This window comes from Pleurodeles waltl, chromosome 4_1 (genome assembly GCF_031143425.1).
Source record: "Pleurodeles waltl isolate 20211129_DDA chromosome 4_1, aPleWal1.hap1.20221129, whole genome shotgun sequence".
Classification (NCBI taxonomy): domain Eukaryota; kingdom Metazoa; phylum Chordata; class Amphibia; order Caudata; family Salamandridae; genus Pleurodeles; species Pleurodeles waltl.
The window spans coordinates 671,678,333-671,704,514 of record NC_090442.1 but is presented as its reverse complement, the minus strand read 5'-3'; the positions used below and the strand labels follow the sequence as shown (position 1 = coordinate 671,704,514).

Sequence of the window (26,182 nt, the reverse complement as noted above, 5' to 3'; positions counted from 1 at the left end):
TGCAGCTTAGGTGAGTTACTACCAACTCAGATTCACTTGTATTTTGGAGCTGGGAGTTTTTAACATGCAGAGGATATCAAAGAAGCTTTAAGCAGTGCAGAGGGACATTTGATAAAGCGGCCATAAAGTAAGCTAATCTTTCTTTACATTTGTCATGTAAAACAGACTAACATTCACCCCACCCCAGGGTAGCAGAAAAAAAGACAGTTGCTGGAGGAGTATATTTACCATAGAGCTCCTCTTGAAATTTACACTCAATTCCATATACATAACACAAAAAACGAGAGATATTAGGACACCATACCCTCTCCAGACAACCCAGTTTCATAATATACCCTTTCTTTAAATGTTGGTTATTTTTCAGCAGTCTACTGGGGCATCACGAACAGTTTGGCATTGAACATGTGTGTCAAGCTGCATAATTACTGGCGAATTTAAACAAGCACGGCTGACTTGAGTTGATAAATAACCTTTTACAGGGCTGACTTCAAGGCCTTGGTGCGTTAAAGAAAGAAAACAACAAAGTGAAAGATTAGCCTATACCGAAGTCAGTGTTTCAAGAACCACAGGAGGTAACAAACATGTCCCAGTGCCCAGAATAGATGTCTAGCAGGGAGGAATTCCAGTTCAGATGGCAACTCAAACACAGTCAATTGTCACTGCTCATTCTCCACACATGGTGGCAAGTTGCAGTGGTTCAGATCAAGCACCCTGCTTTGTTGCAGAGACTGGAGGTCCTCCCGAGATGGCAGCCTGATCAGAGGACAGATACCCATGCCCATCGGTTCCAGGTAAAAGACACTCCTAGCCCAGGTTCTGGGCAATTAGGGTGATTTGAGCCTGGCCATTCTTGATCTTCAGACCTCAGGGTAGGAAAACTATTGGTGGGAAGGCACAAAGGAGCTCCTCGTTCTATTTTAGCCAAATGAATCTCCTAATGAAAGCTCTAGTGGGTGGAAACTCCAACCTGCAAAATCATTGACACTGCACATTCGATAGTGGAGAATGGATCTAGCTAGGACTCTCTCCCTGCTGATCGAATACACCCTGCACCATCTCATGAAGCAGACACTAAAGATCTACGAGGCAACGTATGCTCAGTCAGCTCTGGCATTCGGGGACCATGCCAGGATGTTTGGCAACTTGAAACGTTCTGCTGCTAAAGCTACCTCCAGAGAAAAAGTCTTCTGAGACTGGGCCCAATCCCCACTCTTTCTTAAATATTCCAGGTCCCTTGTGTCCTTTGCCGAATTTGCTTACTATAGGCCCCAAATTCTGCCCTCTTGCAGCAACAAGAATTAGATCAATGTCGAGCTGACTGACTTCTTTACTCAATTCAACAGGTAAGTGAATTATTTTTATTGTAGATCCGAACCCTGCAAAAAAAAAAAAAGTGTCCAAAATGCTCCCTGAAACATGGTTGAACCCATCCTCGTTTGAGACCAGATGATGAAGCACGCTACAAATAGTGTGTGAAGATCTAACAAAAGAACCACTTTGGGTTACCTTTGAGTGCAGACTAAGCTTTGGTTGAGGCATTTCAGCCAAATGAAATAGGGTAATGTATACAGTTTGTGGTTTACATAGCTCAACAACTGCCTTGATTTAATCAAAGATCTGTACGGTACACTGGCAAATCACTAAACTATTTACAGTAGAAAATATAGATGCTCATTTAATCTCTGGCCTAAAAAATAGACAGAACGCCTCAAATAACTGGTTCCCAATCAAAGAAAGAACACAGGTTAAAATCCTGCGCCTGACTTGTAAATGACTCGACACAGCAACAAAAGTACACGGGGGCGGTCGGATGGGGGGAATCTGACAAATGCTACGCCATACACACATTTCAGCTCTTAATTAGGTCTGTAAAATTAAATACAAAGGTTGACGGGTTAGGAATTAACACTAAATGAAGACAGAATACAGTTCTCTGTTTAGCCAATCCATGGATCCAGCACTCCGATGAGTGTTACAGCAGCTCCAAAAACACACATATTTCGACTATTACTTCCCCATGCGCCAAGATCCACCCACCTCCCTGGCTTGACTGCCTGCACCAGATCATGCCTTTGTCACCCATATTGTAGCACGAAGGCTCTTTGCTGCTGCACCAACAAGGTTTGTACATTACACCTCCTCTAGATACTGTTTTACATTACATTGTAAACAGGTTTCACTTTCTTGGGTTAAAAGCTAATTTAAAACTCCTCAAACATGTTGGTGCATCGGTATCTGAAGGTATTTCACTTGACAGTGTATGTGATCCAAGACCAAAACATTTTCAACACCTTCTTGTTTCATCACTAACAAAAGTCACTTGGTCATTTAGAGGCAACTGTTATGAACATGTAAGAAATGAATGGGTAGGTTTAATACTTCTAATTAGGCGGTGAGGATCAGCAGTGGAATCAGTCTCTCACAGTACTCACTTCCTGAACATAGGAACAGGCTGTATGAATTGGCATATCACACAATTAGAGAAACATGATAATTTGGTGTGGCAATACTGAATCCACCTGCATTATAAGGTAAAAAAACAAAAAACAATGGTATTGTGCTGACGTGGCCCATACTGGGAAGCACCACAAAATCAAATTCACAGCAGCTAGTGGGAAAAGATTAACCTAAGGTATGATGGTGTGGGGGTGAATTTGGATGGGATGTATGAGAAGGGGCATCATTTATTGTTTTTTTCAATTTAGTGCACAAAGTTAAAACCGGTTTTGTTTTGAAAGAAAAATAAAGCCATGTCTTGTATTGCAATTCTTCCGTACGTCAAGCTATTTGCTTCATACCATAAAAAGTGTCCTGCTTCATGAAAACTATGAGCAATTTGACAGAAAGAAACGACCATTAGTCAATGTAGTAGGTCTTGCCTTATTAGCCTCTTTACTTTGCAAATGTTTTTCTCCGATTCAGTATAGTATTGGCCAAAACAAATAAAACCCCAACCCCCCACCCCCAAAAAAACCCACAAACAAAAAGAAAAATAAGTATTCTGGTGCAGCCATGCCCTAGAAGAGACATGTCATCATGCATACACACGCTTACTGAATGATATGAAGGCCATTTCATGTTTTTGTTAAACCGAGCTAAGATGGCAGATACCACTTAGTGGTAAATAAAATAATGTAAATAAAATAATACATTTTTCAGTTGCACTAAAGCACATTTCTTAAAGAACGGCCCGGAAGCAAATGGAAGCATTAGCCCACCCAAAAAGTTACCAAAATAAATCAATACATAAAAATAATCCTGAAGTACCACAAGGGGTGGGAGAGCAACTAAGAAGCAGGTTGGATGAAGCAACAGGGAAAGAGCAGGATGAGGATGGGAAAAGGAGCACACAAAAGAAAACAGCATGCAAGAAGCAAACGAGGAAGACAACTAGAAGAAGCATGGGGGAATTTAATAGGGAGAAGCATACAAGAGAGAGCAACATCTAGTGTAAGGAGAGCTGGGTAATGAGGGAAGAAGCACACAAGGCAGAGAGCTGGAAAACATATGCCCTTTTTTTTAAGGGCTTACCAAGAAAAACAAGTGGAAGGATACAAGTAGGCCCATCAAAAGATCAAAAGGGTGGTAAAGAGGGGAAGATCCAAGGAAGGGCAAACAACAAAATGAGGAAGCAAAGTATAGAATAAGAAGCAACTCTTGAGTGACCGTAAAGCCAACCAATGGTAAGAACAAGCTGTTTTGTAAGCCCACCGTACATTTTGATAAACTCACAAAAGGTATTTTGTAACTAGACAATTACTGCTGTTTGGTAGCTGAGACCTAAAAGAACTCTAGAAAGAAAAAAAAAAAAAAAAAAAAGAGTACTAATGAGAATACAAAATCGACAGCAAATTTGTGATTAGCTTGAAGCAACAGAGGTCTTCAGCTCAGTCCACGTTGATTACCTCAAATATAAAATTTAATGAGGCAGATTGTGTATGCTTCTGCAGAAGAGTGCCTATTGATTTGTTATTGGCTCACCAATCAGGGCTGCCACAATAAATCATAACGATCACAAACATAACAAATATACAAGAGTGCGCACTGGGAACTCTCCATCATGCTGCACTAATTAATACTGGCTGATCTACTACCGGTTCCCCTATTGAAAGACTGTGGAGCATGTAATCTGTCCATCTCTGTGTGAGGGTAAAGTTGGCCACCTGTTTGCTACTTACATGGATCTGGAAATTGAGCCTATTGTTTTTTTCTGTCACTGATCAATTAATAGATGGTATTTGTCAGTAACTTTTGTACTTCTTGATTACTTGACAGCCAATCCCATGGTTGGACATATTCTAGCAGCGAGCGGGAGTGATTTGTAATGTGTAAAGAGATCTAGGACTAGCACAATGGCAGCACCTCAGCCAAACCTTTTGTGTTACACAGAACTCTCAAGTGCTGAATGGTTGTGGTGTCTGCACATATCTCTGCCGTGTGAAAACACAGACTGGGCCATCCTGTACAAGTTTGCAACGCTGTTGTACTGTTTCGGTCCAAGTAGGCCCCAATGCCATCACTCACGTTTCTGAAATGGAGAAAGGGTGGTTTTGAGGCAGTAGTAGCAGCGTGGCAATTCGGAGCAAGGTTAATCCAGCTGCTGAGAGTGAGTGTTAGTTTGTCTGCAGTCACAGGGCAGCTGGATGGATACATTAATGTCTTGCAGCCATATTCAGATGGGCATGCGGGCCTTGCAAGTCACTCCTGTGGCACCACCCACATTTATGGGGCTCGGGTCGGGTCGGTGGCCGAGAATCTTTAGGATATGAGCTAGCACTCCAAGTCAAATGCAGGGGCGTATCATGAAAAGCAGGAGGCGCTTTCGGAGTCAAATGTAGAGGTGTATCACAAAAGGCAGTGTTTGAGGTGTCATGCTTGGAAAAAGAGTACAAGTCCCTCCAGCAAGGGTTCACATCTCTTCGCCTGCACGTCACCCGCTGTCACCTTCTGAAGCACCACTACATAATTTGGGCAGCCTGCAGAGGCTGCGTTGTCGGGCTCTGGAATGGCCAGGGACACACCTATATTCTGACTCCCTCTTTCTACAGAAGTCGAGTGAAGCGTGAGCAGTGGGCCAGGGTGCCTGCTCCATAGAAGTACTGCATGAGAGAGCACGGTGAGCTCTATGCATAAGAGCTGGTTGAGTGCTGCCTGGGGAAGCAGGGTTAGCAATGTGACTAAGTTGAGGGTGAGTGGCACGCGAGTGAAGTGTAAGGTGTGACTGAGTGCAGGATGAGAGAGGAGACTGCAGGGTGACCAGTAAGCAACGTAAGTGCAGGGTGAGATGTGTAACTGTATGGGTACAGAGTAAATAATGTGCCTGTGGGGGAGTAGTGCAAGCGGTGTACCTGCGGGTGTGCAGTGCAAGGTTTGAGTGCAAGGAAAGCGGTGTGCCTGAGAGCAAAAGAGTGCATCCGTATATATGTTGAAGGGGGGAAGGTCCCCATTTCACTGTACGCTGAGCAGCTTATCTGTGGAACTGCAGGGTGTGTGGTGTTCCTGTGTGAGAGCAGTAAAGGGTCTGTACGGACGCAGTTTGAGCAGTCTGCCCATGCGAGTGCAACCTAAATGGTGAGTCTGTTGCTTCCAACTTCACATGTGACTTCTTGGCATTGGATAGCTCAGCCAACACGTTTTTCTACCTATAGAGGCCAATGTACAAGGGCAAAGTTGTATTTTCATCACAGCCTGAGTATGTGGTGACAGAGGGGTGTCTGGATCAGAGCAGTGAAGCCAAGGAGTGGGAGAAGTAACAGAGTAAATATAACTAATGGGAGAAATGTGAAGCTAGTCAGATTTAGGTCTACATCTTGGTGCAGTCTGTGATCATCTGATTTCTTAGCAGTATGCATACATTAGAAGTGTTATGTCAGTATGAGTACCAGGTGAGTGGTGTGCCTTTGTGAGCAGGGTGCCAGATGTAACCCTCGTGAGTGCAGGATTGAGGATTGTACCTTAATGATGGCACAGTGGGTCATGTGTTAGTGTGAGTGCAGAGGGGCCTCTGAGCACTGGATGAGGTACGTGTACCCATGGATGACGCAAGGTGGACCGTGTGCCTTTGTGAGTACAGAAGGCACAATGATGCCAGACCTAGCTAATGCTTGCTTAAAATGACCACGGACAGAATCAATAGGTGCCTTACTGTCCATTCCCACATACTTATCATGTATCAAAAATGATCAAAAACGCAGAATGCGATGCCCAATCCATGGCGTGCAATTAACTTATTCTTTCCACTTTGCCGCAGCCGTAAGCATTCATCATTTAGGATTCAACATAGCTAAGCCGTGCTTAAGGAACAGCTGTGTTACAGCACCGAAGTACATAGTTGAAGCACATTTATGACACTCTTACCTCATTAACATTAATCTTTGATTTTGCTGAAGATTCTAAGAAAGCACAATTGTTCCACTGTCTTGCGAGATTCTGACCTTGTTCTTTTCCCACAACTCTCTCGTCTTCTAAGTCACACTTGTTCCCAACCAAAATCATTGGCACCTAGAAAGAAGTAGCCTTTTAGTAAATACAAAAGAAGTGATGTCTTAAATAAAAGATGCTCACCAGAAAAGGACACTGCTTAACAAAACAGAAGGAAACATGGTATGCTAAACATAAAAAAAAAAATCTGCAATTTTGCCACATCCCATAATTGCTCAACGAAAGTGCAAATTATTTGGCACTTCAAAAACTCTCAATAAGGTAACTAAAGCCTACAAGCAACTATACTCTCTGCAAGTATTACATGTACATGTGTATTCTATTTATACATTTCTTGATGGAACTTAGAACAAAGAAGCATTGCAAGTAAACAAGGTGGATACCAGAAAGGTGGCAGATAAAGGCAATGAAACGGGTAGACAAAGGAGAAAAGCTGAAATGCAAGGAAAGAAAATTGGAAATAATCATGAAGAACAAGGCAAAATGGGCAGAGGACATGTGAAAACCAGTAAAAGGTAATAGGTTTTAGGCAAACCTCTCATTAATTAAATTAAAACGGCAGTAGTGAATGTTGTAACCCATGTATAGATTTAGCCCCTAAGAGAGGTAGTTTTATAGCCAACTTATTAATTTTAATTAAGCACAAGTATAGTGGGTCAGCAATCAAGTACAACCATTGGCGGAGTCAATAATGCCCAAAAACAAAAAGAAAGGGTGAATTGTCAATTGGAATACGTGTGTTCCATTAAATAAAAAAAAATAAAAAAATATATAAAAAAACACGAGAAAGTGCTTTTTGTAAGGCAGAGCAGCTCAGAGATTTGTTGCTTAGCATAAATAAATCTATATTAAATAAATAAAGACAGCAGCGGAATGGTTGAGCGACAACGGAGGGGAGAATGGGGAAGCGAGTGGGAGTGTGGCAGGCCCAAACCCTAACAAAACAAGCATTTGCAATGCAGCGGGTCTCACATTTGCTCGAGTTAGAGCTATTAGCGTTGTAAAATCCTAAACGGACTTCTCGTGCCACATAAATTGAAAGAAAAGGAAAAAAACAAGTGCGATCGCACTATGTAAAACCCAGGGCAATCGCTCAGCATGGAAAATAAAAAGATAAAGTAGTGCAGAAACCAGGCTGAAACTATGGAGCCTCCAATGTTTTCAGTAGTTTACCAGTGCTGTGTAGGTAGACTACACACCGGAAAAGTCATGACGTATGCATGCCTTTCACTAATAAAAGCAAGCAGATTTTAAAAGGCAAGCCCACAAACCAACTAAAGTGACAGGCGTGACATGGAAGTGGTTAAAAGCCCAAAGAGAGATTACAACAGGGGTTTGTCCACTTGACCCTAAAAAGGCAGGAAGGACTGGGGAAAGCAATAGCTGAGCTGGGGAAGAGTGAAGGTGCTGAGAGAGCAACATGGAGTATGGTGGGTGAGGAGTGTTTAAGGGAAGCAGCGCACGAGGGAGAGAGCAAATAAACACATGCACACTCATGGAGTGATGAAAGAAAAAGCCTAGTAGGCAACTCCCAAGCTCCGTAAAGAAGAGTCGCATTAAAAGAACATGTTTAATGAAAAGACAACCACCAATAAACGAGTAGAAAAGGGGGTGGTGTAATAATCCTTTCCAACTCTGCCTTCTGCTTGGAATGGTTACACCTCTTATCTCATGAGACACGAAAAACATTTCACCAGAGATAAAACCTCAACTGCATATTAAGATCAAGTGTGATCACCAAAGCTTTTCCACACAGACCAATCACACAATAGGAGGCAAAATTCCAGACACCAACAAAACGTAAGATACCTATTTCTACTGACCACCTATACTACAACACTTTTTCCCCTCAAAAATATCCTTATGAGCCTAAGTTTAAAACCAAATACACTTTTGATCAATCAACTCCTCACAAAGCATGTATTCGATGTGAAAGTAATACATAGATTGCATTTCCGTACTACAAACGGGAGATGAAAATGAATCTACTAATTTTACGAACTGAGTTATCAATTGTGACCTACGTCTGAAATTCATCTGCATCGCGAGCCGCACAAGCCTGACCTTTCAGGACTTAACTGATTAACCCACAAAGGGGGATTCTAATCAGAGGCCTAAACGAATGGGCCTGCACTCAGTGTATGATAGACAACACCAAATATACTCAAAGAAAACCTGCCATACAGACAACTCCAGTAATTGTGGAGAAACTGCACTGTGAGATATGGATTTGGAGACCGCTGATGACACTCCACCAGCATCAATAAACATACTGGCTTACTGGTCCTGATAATGAACCTTGGAAAAAAAACAACATCTCACAGAAGTGATGTCACTTCAAGAAACACTCTGGACAGTAGCAGGGTGTCACTCAGACACAAGGAAAGGACTCACGGAATGGAACACATTAAGAGGATCACTTGTGTCTCCAACTATTCTGACATATAAAAAAAAACACACACAACAAGCATTGGTCAAGTCTAAATATTGGAACCAAGAAATACAGAAAAATACATTTGCTCTCAAACACGAGCATAATTTGAAGGACATGCGTGTACACACTAGACCTAAAAACAGACAGCTTCAGTGGACAACAAACCCTATAGTGAATGCAGGATATTCTGTCATAAATAATTATTTTATATGTACTCGTACTTCTGTACTAATGTGAAATGCTTTAAATGAAGAAAAAAAATGTTAACATGAAAACTGTGCCTTACTTAGCGGCCGCCATCAAGTGAAAGGCCTGTACTTGTTTTATAAAATGTGTTAACTTAATGAGAAAAAATATTCGGTCTCTTTAAGAACATCTTCTCTGCAAAATAAACGTTGAAATAATAAGAGTATTTCTTGGGTTTTCGTTGTGCCTTCTAGCAGAGCAAGGCCAGAGCTAATGTACAAGGTCTGCCAAAAGAACTGAAAACACTTGTTCTCTGCTGTGTCTCATGCAAGAAAGGTCACTGTGTGTTATCTCTCTGCCAAGCTGAGCTAAATTATTAACTGTATAAGATCATCTCCAGAGAATTACAAGTTTCTTCTGTTTGAATTATGAGTTTATTCTGTGTTGGTACTAATCGAATGTGTTTCTCTAGAGGGGAAGAACAGATTTGAAAATGTTTAAACTTCTTCCTATCGCCCGGCAGCAGTGTATTTTTAAATGACTGAATAAAGACCTTCACTGAACAGTGGGAAATGTGCATCAGATACAACAATTAATACTGTTTGGGCTAACGCAAAAGGAAGACGCAGACAAATCCAAAGCATCTAAGCTAATATTGGGATACTTTCTGATGAGCTGATGTTTTAGGATTGGATAATTCCTGCCCATATGAAGTTTTTAGCCAATCACAGAAGTTTAGCAAATTTAATTTAATGTTTGAGAATAAGACATTGGGGTTCATTGCTTCCTGGTTTCCAGAGACTTTACTCCTCATTCTTATGATCTGTCACTTTGATATTTCACGCTTTGCCAGTCAGTCTACTGACATTCTGGTATTTTATTATTTTGAATTATTTTTCTAAGCCCCATGCAATGATGCTAGTGCTTACTTTAGTGCTCAAAGCCTGTAGCGCTTTGCTGCCTGCCTTAGATAATGAATTTGAATATGCTGTGTTGCTGAGAATTTTTAGGATTGGTAAATATACTGCTCTGTGCAACGTTACTTGTCTTGTTTTTCAGGTACCAGCTGCTACTGTTTTAATTCTGCTGCTATTGTTGATAGATAGTGTCATAGCTAGAGGTTTTCTAAATGAATATTACTAAAACGTTTGCAAGAAGCCCAACATGGTAATGATAATTTGAGGTTAGTGAAGCATTTTTCTCTATGCCCATGATCTGACATTGTTTTTGTTACCGAATCAAATGTATTTTCTCTCTCTTGCACAGATATTTATGTTAATAATTTGTGTTCTAACTATTAAGTTTAGGTTTTTTTTTGCCTTGTTTAAACTAAGATTCTTCAGGTCAATCCGTCAGCCTGTGATGCTTCTTTATTTGTACCATTTGGTATTGTGAATAATTTTCGTGACCTTAGCATTGTTAATATAGGGAAATAAATATTTTTATTGATACTAAAAGGTGTGGTTATCCGTGGCCAAATGGGTCATGGTGCGTAGTATATTGATTCTTTGGTGATTGTTATTATTGTTTAATGTTGCTGTTTTATGTGTCAATAATCAATATGTTAATCAATATAATCTAAACAAGTCAAAAGGTTCATCAACTTTAGAGCAGTGTCCAATCACTTACTATAATGAAACAGATAAGCCAAGAGAGCGCTAACAGTTTTGGTAGCCACAGTTTGATAGTTATGTCTCTTTAAATAATTGATGATTATTATCGATCTTTGATTGAGTTTTTTTTATTTTTTTTGTTTTAAATTGATGACAAATATAGAGAAGAGGTGTCTCTAAACACCCAAGGAGATTGTCCCGGGTCCTTGAAGTCTGCCTATGTCGGTAGGGAATGTTTTATTGTTAGGGTGAATGAAGTAGATGATGCGCTTGCACTTCTTTAGCTAATTTTCCAGGTGATTGAGGTGTTTGTGAGATTTTAGGGGATTTGGCGTCCTCCAAATGTTGTTAAAGAAGTGGTTTGTATACTCGAAAGAGTGAGAATTGGGAAGCTGGCGAAATTCACTTGTGTGGTGCTTGTTGTCAAAAATTGTCCACGTGGTTGTTGGTATACAGGCCCTGAGGTAGGTCTGAGACTCTGGAGTATATTAAAAGTGTATTCAGACATTTGGTTCTTGTTGTAATTTGTCTATTTAGTAGGCAAACTGGGCGTGGTTGGCAGGTTAAGTTTGTGAGTCAAGTGGAGTGTAAGGTCCTTTTGACTGAGATTTTGTGAGTCCTAGGCGCCCCAAGACAGTATCCAGTGATCAGTTGAGAGTTGAGCAAATCTGGGGAACTGAGAAAGAAGAACAGCTGCTTCAGTGAAAATACATAAGGTTCCTGAAGCAATTGTATTACCCTACCTGTAGTAAATAGACAAATTTGTTTTTTTTGGGGTTTTGAAGAAGTGCTCGCAAATATTGCATTGGTTTTGAATGTTTTTTGAGTTTAGGAGGACAAGCTGCAAGACTGTCAGCCGCTGTCTAAGTGTGACATAATTTTGTGCTGCGCTGAGATAGGTTGGTTAGTGAGAAGGGTCGTGAATGGATTGGTGGACAGCCGTGAAACGCAACTGGTTAAGGGAGACAGAGGATTGTGAGATTAAAAGTCACTTCTTGATTATTGACCTAGATTTGTTAAAATTTAAGTTTTTCAAAGCTTTAAAAAGTGGTCTTAAAGGAGATGAATATATTCCAGCTAGGGTATGAGAAATGTGCACGCCAGAAGGTACTACAGCATATATGGTAATTGAAGTGAAAGGTACTGGAGCATGCCCTTGGTTAAAACATTGGTGCAAAATCACAAGAAAAGAAAAGAGCTTAGCGCTTCCTAAAAATGGGACAATTTGAGAATCTGACACATGTGATGTATGGTCTAAAACGTCCACCAAGACCAGCTCTGGTTGAGGCATTAGTGATCTAGGAGCTAGTAGCCAGACAACAACAAGTGTTGAAATTTGAGAGACAAATTAGAAAAGCAGAGATGTCAGTAGCAGAAAGTAGGCGGGACAATGACCAGAGACAGTGGAGACTCAATACCTTACACTGTATTGGGATGTTTCCTGCAATGTCTAAAGACAGTGAGAAGGATGCAAAGAAAGCTTTAAATAAATCTATAAAAAAATAAAAAGTTTTGCTTCATCAGATGAAGAGCAGACATCAAAAGGATCTGAAATGTTTTTGATTAATGAGGAATCAGATTTTTTTTATTTGTATTTTTTATACACATATTGAGAAATCGTCCACCACCATCATATGTGGCACAGGGTAATGGTTCAAGTAATAGTGTGAATCCTTCTGCACCAACACAGGTTAACATTTAACTGACTTCAATACAGAGTAGCCTGAACAGGAGTTCCACACAAGTTAATCCTAACATGACAGAGCTCAGTGCAGACTAGTCCTTTAGTACAAATACCAATGCAGAGCAGTCTAAATCAGTTAACAGATTCTGTACAGTTGCCACAACCTAGCATTCCTAAGATTTATCCAAATGTGCCAATTGTGGAGGCAACAACAAATGTGCCAATTGTGGAGGCAACAACAAATGTGCCAATTGTGGAGGCAACAACAAATGTGCCAATTGTGGAGGCAACAACAAATGTGCCAATTGTGGAGGCAACAACAAATGTGCCAATTGTGGAGGCAACAACAAATGTGCCAATTGTGGAGGCAACAACGGTGGTGGTGGTGGTGGTGGTGGTGGTGGTGGTGGTTTGGGTGTGTGTGTGTCTCCATGCAATGGAGTGAATACGTATGTACATAATGAAGTTTAAAGTAATATATTTACAAATGTTCAAGATCAACTTGTAAACGGCTACAGGCTCCCGGGGAGGCGGGTGGGCACGAGTGAATCTGCAGCAACTAATGGCACGAACAGATGTACACTGGGTAAGTGACATTTTCCGTTCGATGGCATGTGTAGCTGCAGATACACATGCTGTGCATAGACTAGTAAGCAGTTATCTCCCCAAAACCGGTGGTTCAGCCTGTAGGAGTTGAAGTTGTTTGAAACAATGTTCGTAGTACTGCTTGACCTACTGTGGCTTGTTGTGCCGTTAGCACATCTACACAGTAGTGTTTGGTAAATGTATGAGGCGTAGACCATGTAGCTGCCTTACATATTTCGGTCATTGGAATATGTCCCAGAAAGGCCATGGTAGCACCTTTCTTTCTAGTTGAGTGTGCCTTTGGTGTAATAGGCAGTTCTCTTTTTGCTTTAAGATAACAGGTTTGAATGCATTTAACTATCCATCTAGCAATGCCTTGTTTAGAAATTGGATTTCCTGTATGCGGTTTTTGGAAAGCAATAAATAATTGTTTTGTTTTCCGAATTAGTTTTGTTCTGTCAATGTAGTACATTAACGCTCTTTTGATGTCTAATGTAAGTAGTGCTCTTTCAGCTACAGAATCTGGCTGTGGGAAGAACACTGGTAATTCTACTGTTTGATTTAAGTGGAACGGTGATATGACTTTTGGTAAAAATTTAGGATTTGTCCGTAGAACTACTTTATGCATATGTGTATTTGAATAAATGGTTCTTGTATGGTAAATGCTTGAATCTCACTTACCCTTTTTAAAGATGTGATGGCAATTAAAAATTCAACTTTCCATGTTAAGTATTGCATTTCACAAGAGTGCATGGGCTTAAAAGGTGGACCCATGAGTCGTGCTAAGACAATGTTGAGGTTCCATGAAGGAACTGGTGGAATTCTTGGTGTATAATTCTCTTTAGGCCTTCCATAAATGCTTTTATGACTGGTATTCTAAATAGAGAATTTTAGTGCTTTATTTGCAGGTAAGCTGAAATTGCTGTAAGATGTATCTTAATGGAAGAAAAAGGTAGCTTTGACTTTTGCAAATGTAGTAAGTATCCTACGATGTCTTTGGCAGATGCGTGTAAGGGTTGAATTTGATTATTATGGCAATAATAAACAAATCTTTTCCACTTATTTGCATAGCAATGTCTAGTGGTAGGTTTTCTAGCTTGTTTTATGACCTCCATACATTCCTGTGTAAGGTCTAAGTGTCCGAATTCTAGGACTTCAGGAGCCAAATTGCTAGATTCAGTGATGCTGGATTTGGATGTCTGATCTGTTGTTTGTGTTGAGTTAACAGATCTGGTTTGTTTGGTAGTTTGACATGAGGCACTACTGAGAGGTCTAGTAGTGTTGTGTACCAAGGTTGTCATGCCTACGTTGGGGCTATTAGTATGAGTTTGAGTTTGTTTTGACTCTACTTGTTTACCAGATATGGAAGGAGTGGGAGAGGGGGAAAAGCGTAAGCAAATATCCCTGACCAACTCATCCATAACGCATTGCCCTGAGACTGATCTTGTGGGTACCTGGATGCGAAGTTTCGGCATTTTGCGTTTTGTTGCAAATAGATCTATTTGTGGTGTTCCCCAAATCTGAAAGTAAGTGTTTAGTATTTGGGGGTGAATCTCCCATTCGTGGATCTGTTGGTGATTCCGAGAGAGATTGTCTGCTAATTGATTCTGAATTCCTGGAATAAATTGTGCTATTAGGCGAATGTGGTTGTGAATCGCCCAATGCCATATTTTCTGTGCCAGGAGACACAACTGCGTTGAGTGTGTCCCCCCTGTTTGTTTAGGTAATACATTGTTGTCATGTTGTCTGTTTTGACAAGAATGTGTTTGTGGCTTATTATCGGTTGAAATGCTTTCAGCGCTAGAAATACTGCCAATAGTTCTAAGTGATTTATGTGAAACTGTTTTTGCTGAGTGTTCCATTGTCCTCGGATGCTGTGTTGATTGAGGTGTGCTCCCCACCCTATCATGGAGGCATCTGTTGCTATTACGTATTGTGGCACTGGGTCTTGGAAAGGCCGCCCTTGGTTTAAATTTATACTGTTCCACCAATGAAGCGAGTTGTATGTTTGGCGGTCTATCAACACCAGATCTAGAAGTTGACCCTGTGCTTGTGACCATTGTGATGCTAGGCACTGTTGTAAGGGCCGCATGTGCAACCTTGCATTTGGGACAATGGCTATGCATGAGGACATCATGCCTAGTAGTTTCATCACCATCTTGACTTGTATCTTTTGTTTTGGATACATGGCCTGTATTACATTGTGAAATGCCTGAACCCTTTGTGGGCTTGGGGTGGCAATCCCTTTTTGTGTGTTGATTGTCGCCCCTAAGTATTGCTGTGTTTGACACGGCAGAAGGTGTGACTGTGTAGTTGATTGAGAAACCTAGTTTGTGGAGGTTTTCTATGACGTACTTTGTGTGTTGTGAACACCGTTCTAGCGTGTTGGTTTTGATTAACCAATCGTCTAGGTACAGGAACACATGCATCTTCTGCCTTCTGATATGTGCAGCTACTACTGCTAGGCATTTTGTAAAAACCCTTGGCGCAGTTGTTATTCTGAACGGTAACACCTTGAATTGGTAATGTACCCCTTGGAATACAAACCTTAAGTACTTTCTGTGTGAAGGATGTATCGGTATACGGAAATATGCATCCTTTAGGTCTAGTGTTGTCATGTAGTCTTGTTGTTTGAGCAGTGGGATTACATCCTGTAATGTCACCATGTGAAAGTGATCTGATTTGATGTAGGTATTTAATGTTCTGAGATCTAATATAGGTCTCAGACTCTTGTCTTTTTTGGGTATGATAAAGTAGAGAGAGTAAACTCCTGTCCCTTTCTGTTGGTTTGGTACCAATTCTATTGCCTCTTTCTGTAGCAATGATTGAACTTCTAGTCCTAGAAGATCTATATGTTGTTTTGACATATTGTGTGTTTTCGGTGGGACGTTTGGAGGGTATTTGAGGAATTCTATGCAATAACCATGCTGGATAATTGCCAGTACCCAAGTGTCTGTTGTTATCCCCTCCCAATATTTGTAAAATTTGCTTAGACTCCCCCCCACAGGTGTTATGTGTTGGGGATGTGTGACATGGAAGTCACTGCTTATTTTGAGGGGTTTTGGGACTTTGGAACTTTCCTCTACTTTTTTGGAACTGTCCCCCTCTATATTGTCCCCGAAAACTTCCCGGCAGATATTGGCTCTGATAAGTGGGCCTTGTTTGTGAGGTTGTGGGTTCTGTGCTTTGCCCTCGAAACCCCCCTCGAAACTGTTTTTCGCAATGTGCCTCTGCTTTGTGGGGAGTAGAGTGCACCCATGGCTTTGGCCGTGTCAGTGTCTTTTTTTAAGTTTTTCGATCGCAGTGTCCACCTCCGGCCCAAACAACTGCTGTCCGTTGAATGGCATATTCAGCACAGCTTGCTGTATTTCTGGTTTAAATCCTGATGTACGCAGCCATGCATGTCTCCTTATTGTTACTGCTGTGTTGACAGTTCTAGCAGCTATGTCTGCAGCATCCATTGCTGACCGTATCTGATTGTTGGAGATACTCGGTCCTTTTTCTACCACTTGCTGTGCTCTCTTTTGGAACTCCTTGGGCAAATGTTCTATAAAGTGTTGCATTTCGTCCCAATGGGGCCTATCATATCTGGCTAACAAAGCCTGTGAATTTGCAATACGCCACTGGTTTGCTGCCTGTGCCGCCACCCTTTTGCCTGCAGCGTCGAATTTGCGACTTTCTTTATCTGGAGGTGGTGCATCTCCTGAGGTATGCGAGTTCGCTCTTTTGCGCGCTGCCCCTACTACAACTGAATCTGGTGTTAGCTGTGTGTGATGTACACGGGGTCTGTTGGTGGCGGTTTATATTTTTTCTCCACTCTTGGAGTAATGGCTCTTCCTTTAACAGGCTCCTCAAACACTTGTTTGGAGTGTTTTAGCATTCCGGGTAGCATGGGAAGACTTTGATACTGGCTGTGTGTGGACGACAGTGTGTTAAAAAGAAAGTCGTCTTCAATGGGCTCTGCATGAAGGCTGACATTATGAAATGCCGCTGCTCTTAACACCACCTGTGCGTAGGCTGTACTATCCTCTGGTGGCGACGGTCTAGCTGGATAGCATTCAGGACTATTATCTGACACTGGTGCGTCATAAAGGTCCCATGCGTCAGGGTCATCTTGACTCATTCCTGTATGAGTTGGGGATTGCATCATTGGTGGAGTGGCTACCGGTGACGGTTGCGGAGAGCGTTGTGGAGATGGTGGTGGGGTTACTTGTTTAGCCACCTTTGCCTGTGGCTGCTTGTCCTTTTCTTGGAAGGCAAGTTTGCGTTTCATTTTAATTGGAGGAAGAGTGCTGATCTTCCCTGTTTCTTTTTGGATATGGAGCCTTCTTTGTGTGTAGTCTGGCTCTATTGCCTCCAATTCCTGTCCAAATCTATGTGTCTTCATTTGTGAGGACAGTCCTTGTTCCTCTGAGTAGGAACTTGTTTTCGGTTCCGATGCTGGATGTTTCGGTACCGAAACCTTTTCGGCTGCTTTTTTTCGGTTCCGATGAAACCTTTTTTTACTTTTGGCGTCGTGGTCTCTCGGTGCCGACCCATTTCGGTGCCGCTGTCTCAGTGGCGAACCTGCTCGGAGCCACTATCTCGGGCCCGAGATTGCTGTGTGGCGGTATCTCGACCGGAGTCGGATGACTTAGATACCAGCGTGCCCTTCTTCGGTGCCGATGATCGGTCACCTATTTTTCGGGTTAAGCCATGGTCTGTTGGCGGTGGCGTCCCCTGGGCTTTGGTGGTCTTTTCGTGAGTTTTGTGTTTCGATATCTTACGCACGGTTTTCAGCGTTTCCTCTGGATCGATCTCATCCGAGTCCGATTTGTGGATGGAGAATGTTTCTTCATCCTCCTCGAAACGCCCTTGTCCGGTCGGCGCCGACGCCATTTGCAGTCTTCTTGCTCTTCGGTCTCTTAGTGTCTTCCTGGACCGAAACACTCGACAGGCTTCACACGTATCTTCCTTGTGTTCCGGCGACAAACACAAGTTACAGACCAGATGCTGATCTGTATATGGATACTTGTTATGGCATTTTGGGCAGAAGCGGAATGGGGTCCGTTCCATCAGCCTTGAAGAGACACGTGGCCAGGCCGACCAGGCCCCGACGGGGGATCGAAAAAACCCCGAAGGGCCACCAGAGCTCTTCCAAAGTCGGTGTTGATCTGTTGTAACTAACCCGATACCGAACGCAAACAATACTGACGATTTTTCCGAGATTCTAACTAACTTTCCGACCCGAAGCAAAAAGGAACACGTCCGAACCCGATGGCGGAAAAAAAACAATCTAAGATGGAGTCGACGCCCATGCGCAATGGAGCCGAAATGGGAGGAGTCCCTCGGTCTCGTGACTCGAAAAGACTTCTTCGAAGAAAAACAACTTGTAACACTCCGAGCCCAACAGCAGATGGTGGGATGTGCACAGCATGTGTATCTGCAGCTACACATGCCATCGAACATATATATATATGAAAATATATATTCAAGAAATCTTTGTTTGCAGTCTTGTCAGTCTTAGAGACAAACCTCAGTACTCAGACTAATTCCTAGAGACTGATTGAGAAAAATTAACCTTAAGGAGTTTTCGTGTCCTCTAAGAGACATTAGTAGCTTGTATATTTGTGAACTTTTGAACTGTTCTCCCAAGAACCTTGGAAACCTCTGACACCTGGAAAAAAGAAGATATTAAGTTAACATAGTTCTCTTAGAGAGAGGCTAGTCTCTCAAAAGATCCAGGTTAGGAGAAAGATAGAATTGGGTGAACTTGAATGGCTGAACAGCTGAATGCACAGTAGGAATGTACTTCAAGGATCTGCAGTAGGAATGTACTTCAAGGATCTGCAGTAGGAATGCACCCGACTGCAGGTCCTTCCTTTAAAGAAATCCCAATAAGAAGAAAGGTACAGGTTTTCAGAGAGACACACTGAATATTTTATCTTCAAGTGGGAAAAAGGCTGGAACTGGATCTGGAAGCGGTCTCGCTTTTTCCATTCCCATTCCCCTTTCCCCCTAGCGGATGCAGGGTTCAGATTATCAGTTAAAGTCTGAGCATGCATCTGTTGGAGGGAACTGGGTAAAAGGCACCTGCTCCTGTGGAAGTTTGATTTAATGGGTAATCTTCTGACAACACCTGTGACACAGACTGTTGATGGAACAAGGTCATTGATAGACTTAAGTCATTTCAGAGTTCCTCTGAATACTAGAGCAGGGTAACCTATTGGGGCCAATTTGAGATTGATGACACCTCACCCTCTGAGTCTAACTGTACAACAGCTACCTAGTACTCGGCCTAATAACATCTCATTACAAGGGTTGACAGCTTAACAATTAACCTAGTGGTTAGAAAAGCTGAATACCTCACAAGATGCTTCTAGTGGATGGAATTATATTAACTACAATAGGCTTTCAATGGAAGCGAGTGAACTTGTTGAGGGAACCATGGGTGTAAATAGCTGAGAGTTCTACATTGAACAAGAATTAAGATACTTGTGCCCAAAGATTACAGAAGAAGCAGGATACATCAACAGTTAGCTGATGTAGCAGAAACATGGGATAGATTTATCAAAAATGAAACATTTGAAAAGAAGTTATAGGTTTGATTGTGAAGCAAAAGATTTTAAACACATGAGATCTGCAGGAATGAAAACACACCTTAGAGAGTTGCTTCAAGGCATTCAGATATGGACAGCATTAGACAAATGGGAAGGCAGATCGGTGAAGAAAAGAGAAAAGTAAAAAAAAGGTCCTGATAATTATTCTACAGGAGCACTGCAGGATAGGGATGCAGTAAAAGTTTTACCAATGAGAGAAATTCCAGGAGTGAAATGTGTACATGTCCTTGGAGTAGAAGTCACATTTTGTCATTTATGAATGATTACCCCTGGTTGAGGGAGAAAACAGCAAAATAGTACCAGAAGAAAAATAGGTTTGTGAAACTTGCAAAATGCCTGTTTGAGGATTTGAACACTCAGAGATAGTTGTTCCAGCAGATTTATGGATTGAATGCAAGAGGAGTGTAGACTGGCCAAGAACTGAGCCACCATGAGATCCAGCAACAGGTGCACTATCATCTGAAGTAATGAGATTACTATAAAGTAATAGAATTTCTGAAAACAAGAATTTTGCCCCAAAACATTGATTGGCAGTGCATAGATAGGACTGCTCAGGAAGCGAAAGAATTAATTTATGCATACTATGAGAGACTGCTAAAAGCATTTAAACATTAATGTGGTACAGAAACAATTGAGCCAAAAGACATGATTCATTTTATGTTTGGATTTGTTGACTCAGACCAGAAATTAGTCAGAGGATTAAGAGTCATTTGATTTGCTGGCAAGCCAAACCAATTGATGAAGTGCTGCAGTATGCGAAATACTGTAGTAAGATTGAATTGAAGCAAAAAACGTTGAAGGAGAAAACAATGGTGATGCAGATTAAGGCTGCACAGACAGGGATTCGGGGAAGTTTTCAGTCTCGGCGGCAACAGGGAAATAGCACGTTTCAGAATCAAGGTACATTTCAGAATGGAGACGAGGCAGAGGTAGAGGTCGTGGTGGAATGGGAAGTGTTAATCGTGGTTTGGATTTGAATACAATAATGTTTCAAGGAGAACAGCAAGGAAAGAGAATGTTACCTTGTCATGCTTGCGGGGGAATAGGGCATTGGAAACTGCAGTGTCCGATGGTATATCAGGGAGTTATGATTCAACAAGTGAATGATGTCAATTCATTTAAAAATGTAAGAGGACCAAGAATGAGAGGTCAAATTCAAATTTTCCAGACTAGTGTAAACCCAATACAAGGTTTTTTAACCCATGCAAAATGTACAGCCTTTACAAATGCAAATGCCCCCGTTACAGCAGGTGCAGATGGATCCTGCAGAACACATTCAAATGCCTAGACAACAGATTCAGATACCTCAGGCCCCTATGGATCAAGTAGCAGGTAATGCTTTCTCAGATGGTCACAGGTCCAAGTGTGAATCAAAGTAACAATACAGTACATCAATTTCCATTACACAGTGAGGATGGAATAAACAATGAATGGATGTCTGAGAGCTTGGATGAAGAAGAATGTGTTATGGTAGCTTCTTTAGAAGTGGATCAGAAAGATCCTTAATGTTAATGGAAAGGTAAATGGTCACAGAGTTTCATTTTTGGTTGACACTGGTGCTACACGCTCGACAGTGAGAACTGCAGAAGTTCCAGATTTGCCCTTGTCAGGGAAAACGGTTCAGATTGTGGGGGTTGCAAGTCAATATTTGACTAACCCAATTACAGAACCAGTTTTGGTTAAAATTGGCAATTTTAAAGGTTTGCATAAATTTGTTTGTGATTCAAGTCCAGTGTCCTTACTGGGAAGGGATTTATTATGCAAAACAAGATGTTGCATTACCTGTTCAGATGAGGGAATTGAGATTCAGACAAACAGTGATGATGAAAAGACCCAACATTTACTGTTAACCATACGTTAGTGTCTGAAGAATTTTCTTTGATTAGTTTTGATGAGCCAGTTAAGGAGGAACCTCCTATGATTAGCTTCTTTCCCAGTATTTGTAGTGAAGGATCTTCCTGATGTCTTACAGAAAAGTGTTAAAACTGAAGTTTCGGATCTTTCAGGAAAAGACATTGGGTTGATAAAAGGAGTAGAGCTAGTAAGAGTCGTAGTGAAGCTCAATGTAGTATTACCTCAGACTCCACAATACCCGATGGCAAAGGATGTAACCAAGGAAGTGGGACCATTGATAGGAGAGTTTGTGGAGAAAGGAATTCTGAAAAAAGTGTTGAGCAGCCCGTGTGATTCACCAATAATGGGACTGTGCAAGCCCTGTAGGAAAATTCGACTTGAGAAGAATAAATTACATAGTGGCCAAGTGTTACCCAGTTGTGCCAAATCCAGCTCTGATTATGTTTCAGATCCCATGTGATGATGAATGATTCACTGTGGTAGACTTATGTCGAGCATTCTTTTCCGTGCCTCTTCAGGAAGACAATAGATTTCTCTTTTGTTTTAAATTTCTGAACAAAGTCCACTGTTGGTGTTGAATTCCACCCGGGTCAGAGCTCACTGTTTGGGGAAAATGCTGGCTGTGGGGAACTGGATTGGCAACCAGGATTGATAATGAAAATAATACAAGGAGTTTCAATTATTGTGATTAGTCTTATTGGAATATGGGGAATATGGAAATCGTACAAAGTGATCAAAAGAAGATCTGAAAAGAATCAGGAGGGCAGAATTTCATTAAGGTTCCATAATGGGGCTAGGGGAACCCTGAGTGGAATGACTTTTGAGGCCTTCCATAAAGGCTTCAATTTCTGGAATTCTGAATAAAGAAATATGTTGTCTATTTTGGAGGTAAATAGCTATAACCGCTAAGTGAAGTCTAATAGATGAGTATGCTAAGTTTGCTCTTTGTAAATGTAGCAGATAATAATGTCTTGAACTGAGGCTTTGAGTGGATCAATGTGTTTAGGTTGACAGTAGCAAACAAAATGTTTCCATTTTGCAGTATAACACTGTCTAGTTGTAGATTTACCTGCCTCTCTAAGAATTTCGATACATTCCGAGGGGAGATTCAAATAACCAAACTATGACTTCAGGAGCCATATCGCAAGTTTGAGTGTTTTGTGGTCTGGATGTCTGATCTGACTTCGCCTTTCAGTCAGAAGGTCTGGACTGTGGGGAAGTTTCTTGTGTGGGACCACTGAGATCCAATAGTGTTGTGAACTAAGGTTGACGTGCCAATGTGGGAGCTACAAGGATCATGGTGAGTGATGTTTGTCTCATTTTGCGAACTAGAGATGGAATGAGTGGGAGAGGTGGAAAAGCATATGCAAATATCCCTGACCAATTCATCCACACAGCACTGCCTTTGGACTGAGGGTGTGGGTAGCTGGATTGAAAGTTTTGGCATTTTTAATTTTCTGCAGTGGTGAAGGTCAATTTGTGGTGTTCCCCACCATTTAAAGTATTGGTGAAGTTCTTGTGGGTGAGGTTCCCATTCGTGGACTTGTTGCTGCATTCTGCTGAAGAGGTCTGCAAACTGATTGTCCATTCCTAGGAGATATTCAGCCAGTAAGTGAATGTGATGGTGAATTACCCAGTTCCAAATTGTCTGAGCAAGAAGGGACAATTGAGACGAATGTGTCCCTCTGTTTCTGTAGATAATACAAGGCTGTCATGTTGTCTGTACAAACTAGGACCACTTTGTGGCAGAAAGGATTTCAGTACTAGAAAGATTGCTTGTAACTCTAAGTAGTTGATATGAGAAGTCTGTTGAATGGGATCCCATATGCTTTGTATTGCGAGGTTGTTGAGGTGAGCTCCCCAACCTCTCTCTGATGCATCAGTAGTTAGTAACTTTAAGCACCAACAACACTAGATTCTAGAGATGAGCCTGTGACTGAGACCACTGATGAGCTAGACGCTGCGGTAAGGGATGCAAGTGTAATATGGCATAAGGAACGATGCAGGAAGCAATCATCCCTAGTAGCTGCATCACTATTCTTACTGTGTAAGTGTGGTTTTCTTGTAATTGAGAAAAAAAGAGTTTGGGAAGCTTGAATTCAAGCTGGGCTTGGATATGCCAAACCTGAGTGAGCATTGAGAACTGCTCCCAGATAAGGCTGTATCTGTGAAGGTTACAGACAGGATTTGAGAAAGTGGACTGTGAATCCCAAGGTGTGGACAAGGTCTACTGTGTACTGAGTATGACGCTGACATTGTTGGATGGTACTGGCTTTGATGAGCTAGTCGTCCAAGTAGGGGGAAAGACATGGATGTGTTGCAGCATTCCTCAGAAAACAACTACTGCTAAGCATTTTGTGAATACCCTGGGAGTGGTTGTTGCCCCGAATGGTAATACCTTGAATTGATAGTGTTTTACAGCAATGACAAATCTGAAGTTTCTGTGATGTGCTGGATGATTGGTAATGTGCATGTATGCGTCTTTTAGATCTAAAGAGGATATGCCTTGCTGGAATAGGGGAATAACATCTTCGAGCGTGACCACATGGAAATGCTCCGAGAGAATGTATAGATTGAGAGGTCTGAGATCTAGAATTCTTTCTTTTGTATAAGGAAGAATAGGGAATATACTCCCAACTCTTTCTGTGATTGGGGAACTGGCTCTATAGCCCCTTTGGGAAGAAGGGATTGTACCTCTTCTTTTAGTTTGGGAGTGCGAGGGTGAATATTTGGCGATTTGAGACAGTAACCATGTTGGATAATTGATAGGACCCATTGGGCTGTGCTGATATTGGACCACTCAGGATAGAAATGCATTAGTCTTTCTCATACTGGAGAGTTGTGGGCTGGTGCAATGTGTAAGTGGTCACTGCCGTGTACGGAGGCAGAACCTCTAGAGGTGGACACTTTACTTCTACCTCTATTATTTGCACCTCTGTAGGAACCTCTATTGTAGACTTGTGTGCCTTGCTCGGTTTGGGAGGGGGAAGGCTCAGTAGATGATGTTTTGAAGCCTCTCCTAAATTGTGGCTGGTACAAATTACCCCTATGTGGTGAGTAAGGCCTCCATAGCTTTTGCTCTTTCTGAATCATTTTTGAGTTTTTCCTATGGTGGTGTCAACCTCTGAGCCAAACAAGAGTTCTCTATTGAAAGGCATGTTAAGAACTGCTAGCTGAATTTCTGGCTTGAAGCCTGAGCATTCAAGCCAAGCATGCCTTCTTATAACAGCAATGGTACTCATACACGTCACAGTATCCGCTACATCAATGGCACACCTAATTGAGTTGTTTGAAATAGTTTGCCCTTCTGAAACTATTTCCTGTGCCCTTTTTCGATGATCCTCTGGGAGGTACTGGGGATGATCCTCCATCTCGCCCCAGTGGGCCCCATCATATCTTGCCAGAAGTGCCTGTGAATTGCCAATAGGCCAAAGATTAGCAGCCTGTGCAGCCACTCTTTTTCCTGCTGCATCAAGTTTCTTGCTCTCCTTAGCAGAAGTAGGATCATCTCCTGGTGACTGGCTATTAGCACGTTTCTGTGCTGTGCTAACAACTACAGAGTAAGGAGATGTAGGAAAGTTCCACTGTTGGCATGATTACCCCACACTTTTTGCCTACCGTTGATGCCAACTTTGAAAGTGTGCTGGGATCCTACTTACCAGGCCCCAGCACCAGTGTTCTTTACCTAAAACTGTACCTTTGTTTCCACAATTGGCACAGCCCTGGCACACACTTAAGTCCCTTGTAAAAGGTACCCATGGTACCAAGGGCCCTGTGGCCAGGGAAGGACTTAACGGCTGCAGCATGAATTAAGCCACCCTAGGGGTCCCCTCACTCAGCACATGCACACTGCCTTGCAGCTTGTGTGTGCTGGCATGGAGAAAAAGACAAAGTGCCATGTCCATAAAGCACTGCCTGTGGCATAGGTAAGTCACCCCTCCAGCAGGCCTTACAGCCCTAAGGCACGGTGCACTACACCACAGGTGGGGGGCATAGCAGCATGAGCAATATGTCCCTACAGTGCCTAAGTCGATTCTTAGACATTGTAAGTGCAGTGTAGCCATACTGAGTATATGATCTAGGAGTATGTCATTATGAACTCCACAGCACCATAATGGCTTCACTGAATACTTGGAAGTTTGGTTTCAAACCTTTCAGCACAATAAACTGGGATTTATTGAAAAATGCACACAGAGGGCATCTTCAAGAGATACCCTTGTATATTAGCCAACCTGCTAGTGTAGGACTGACCGTTCTGTGCCTGCCTGCCTGATTCAGACAAGTTTCTGACCACATGGGGTTAAATGCCTTTGTGCACTCTGTGGCCAGAAACAAAGCCTGCCCTGGGTAGAGGTGCTTAAACCCCTCCTCAAGAGGGGTGACGCCGTCCCTGCAGCATCCTCCATCTTGGATTGGAGGACAGGGTCCAATAGAGATAGGAATCTGCCCCCACTCGCCAAAGGGAGAGGGCACAAGGAGGGTGGTGCCACCCTCAGAGACAGTAGCCATTGGCTACTGCCCTCTGACCCCTAACACGCCCCTAAATCTAGGATTTAAGGGACTCCCTGAACCCAGCTCACCAGATTCCTGGTGACCTACAAGAATAAGGACTGCAAAGCTGAAACCCCCAGCAGAGAAGAAGGAAGATGACAACTGCTTTGTCCCCTGCCCTGCCGGCCTGTCTTCTGCTTCAAAGAACCTGCAAAAAAGACCAGTGATGCATCTGGCGGGCCCAGAGACCTCTATCCACTCAGGAGGACTGCCCTGCATCTAAAAGGACCAAGAA

The 26,182-nt window shown here is 42.2% G+C and overlaps 1 protein-coding gene across 1 annotated transcript in view; it reads right to left on the bottom strand.

Moving 5' to 3' along the window:
- Nucleotides 1-26,182, bottom strand: part of RAP1B (RAP1B, member of RAS oncogene family) — a 299,284-nt gene that overhangs the window by 99,991 nt on the left and 173,111 nt on the right. The window contains exon 6 of the mRNA XM_069229179.1: nucleotides 6,358-6,501. Coding sequence (XP_069085280.1) covers nucleotides 6,358-6,501 — 144 coding nt within the window. The remainder of the gene's footprint in view (nucleotides 1-6,357; nucleotides 6,502-26,182) is intronic.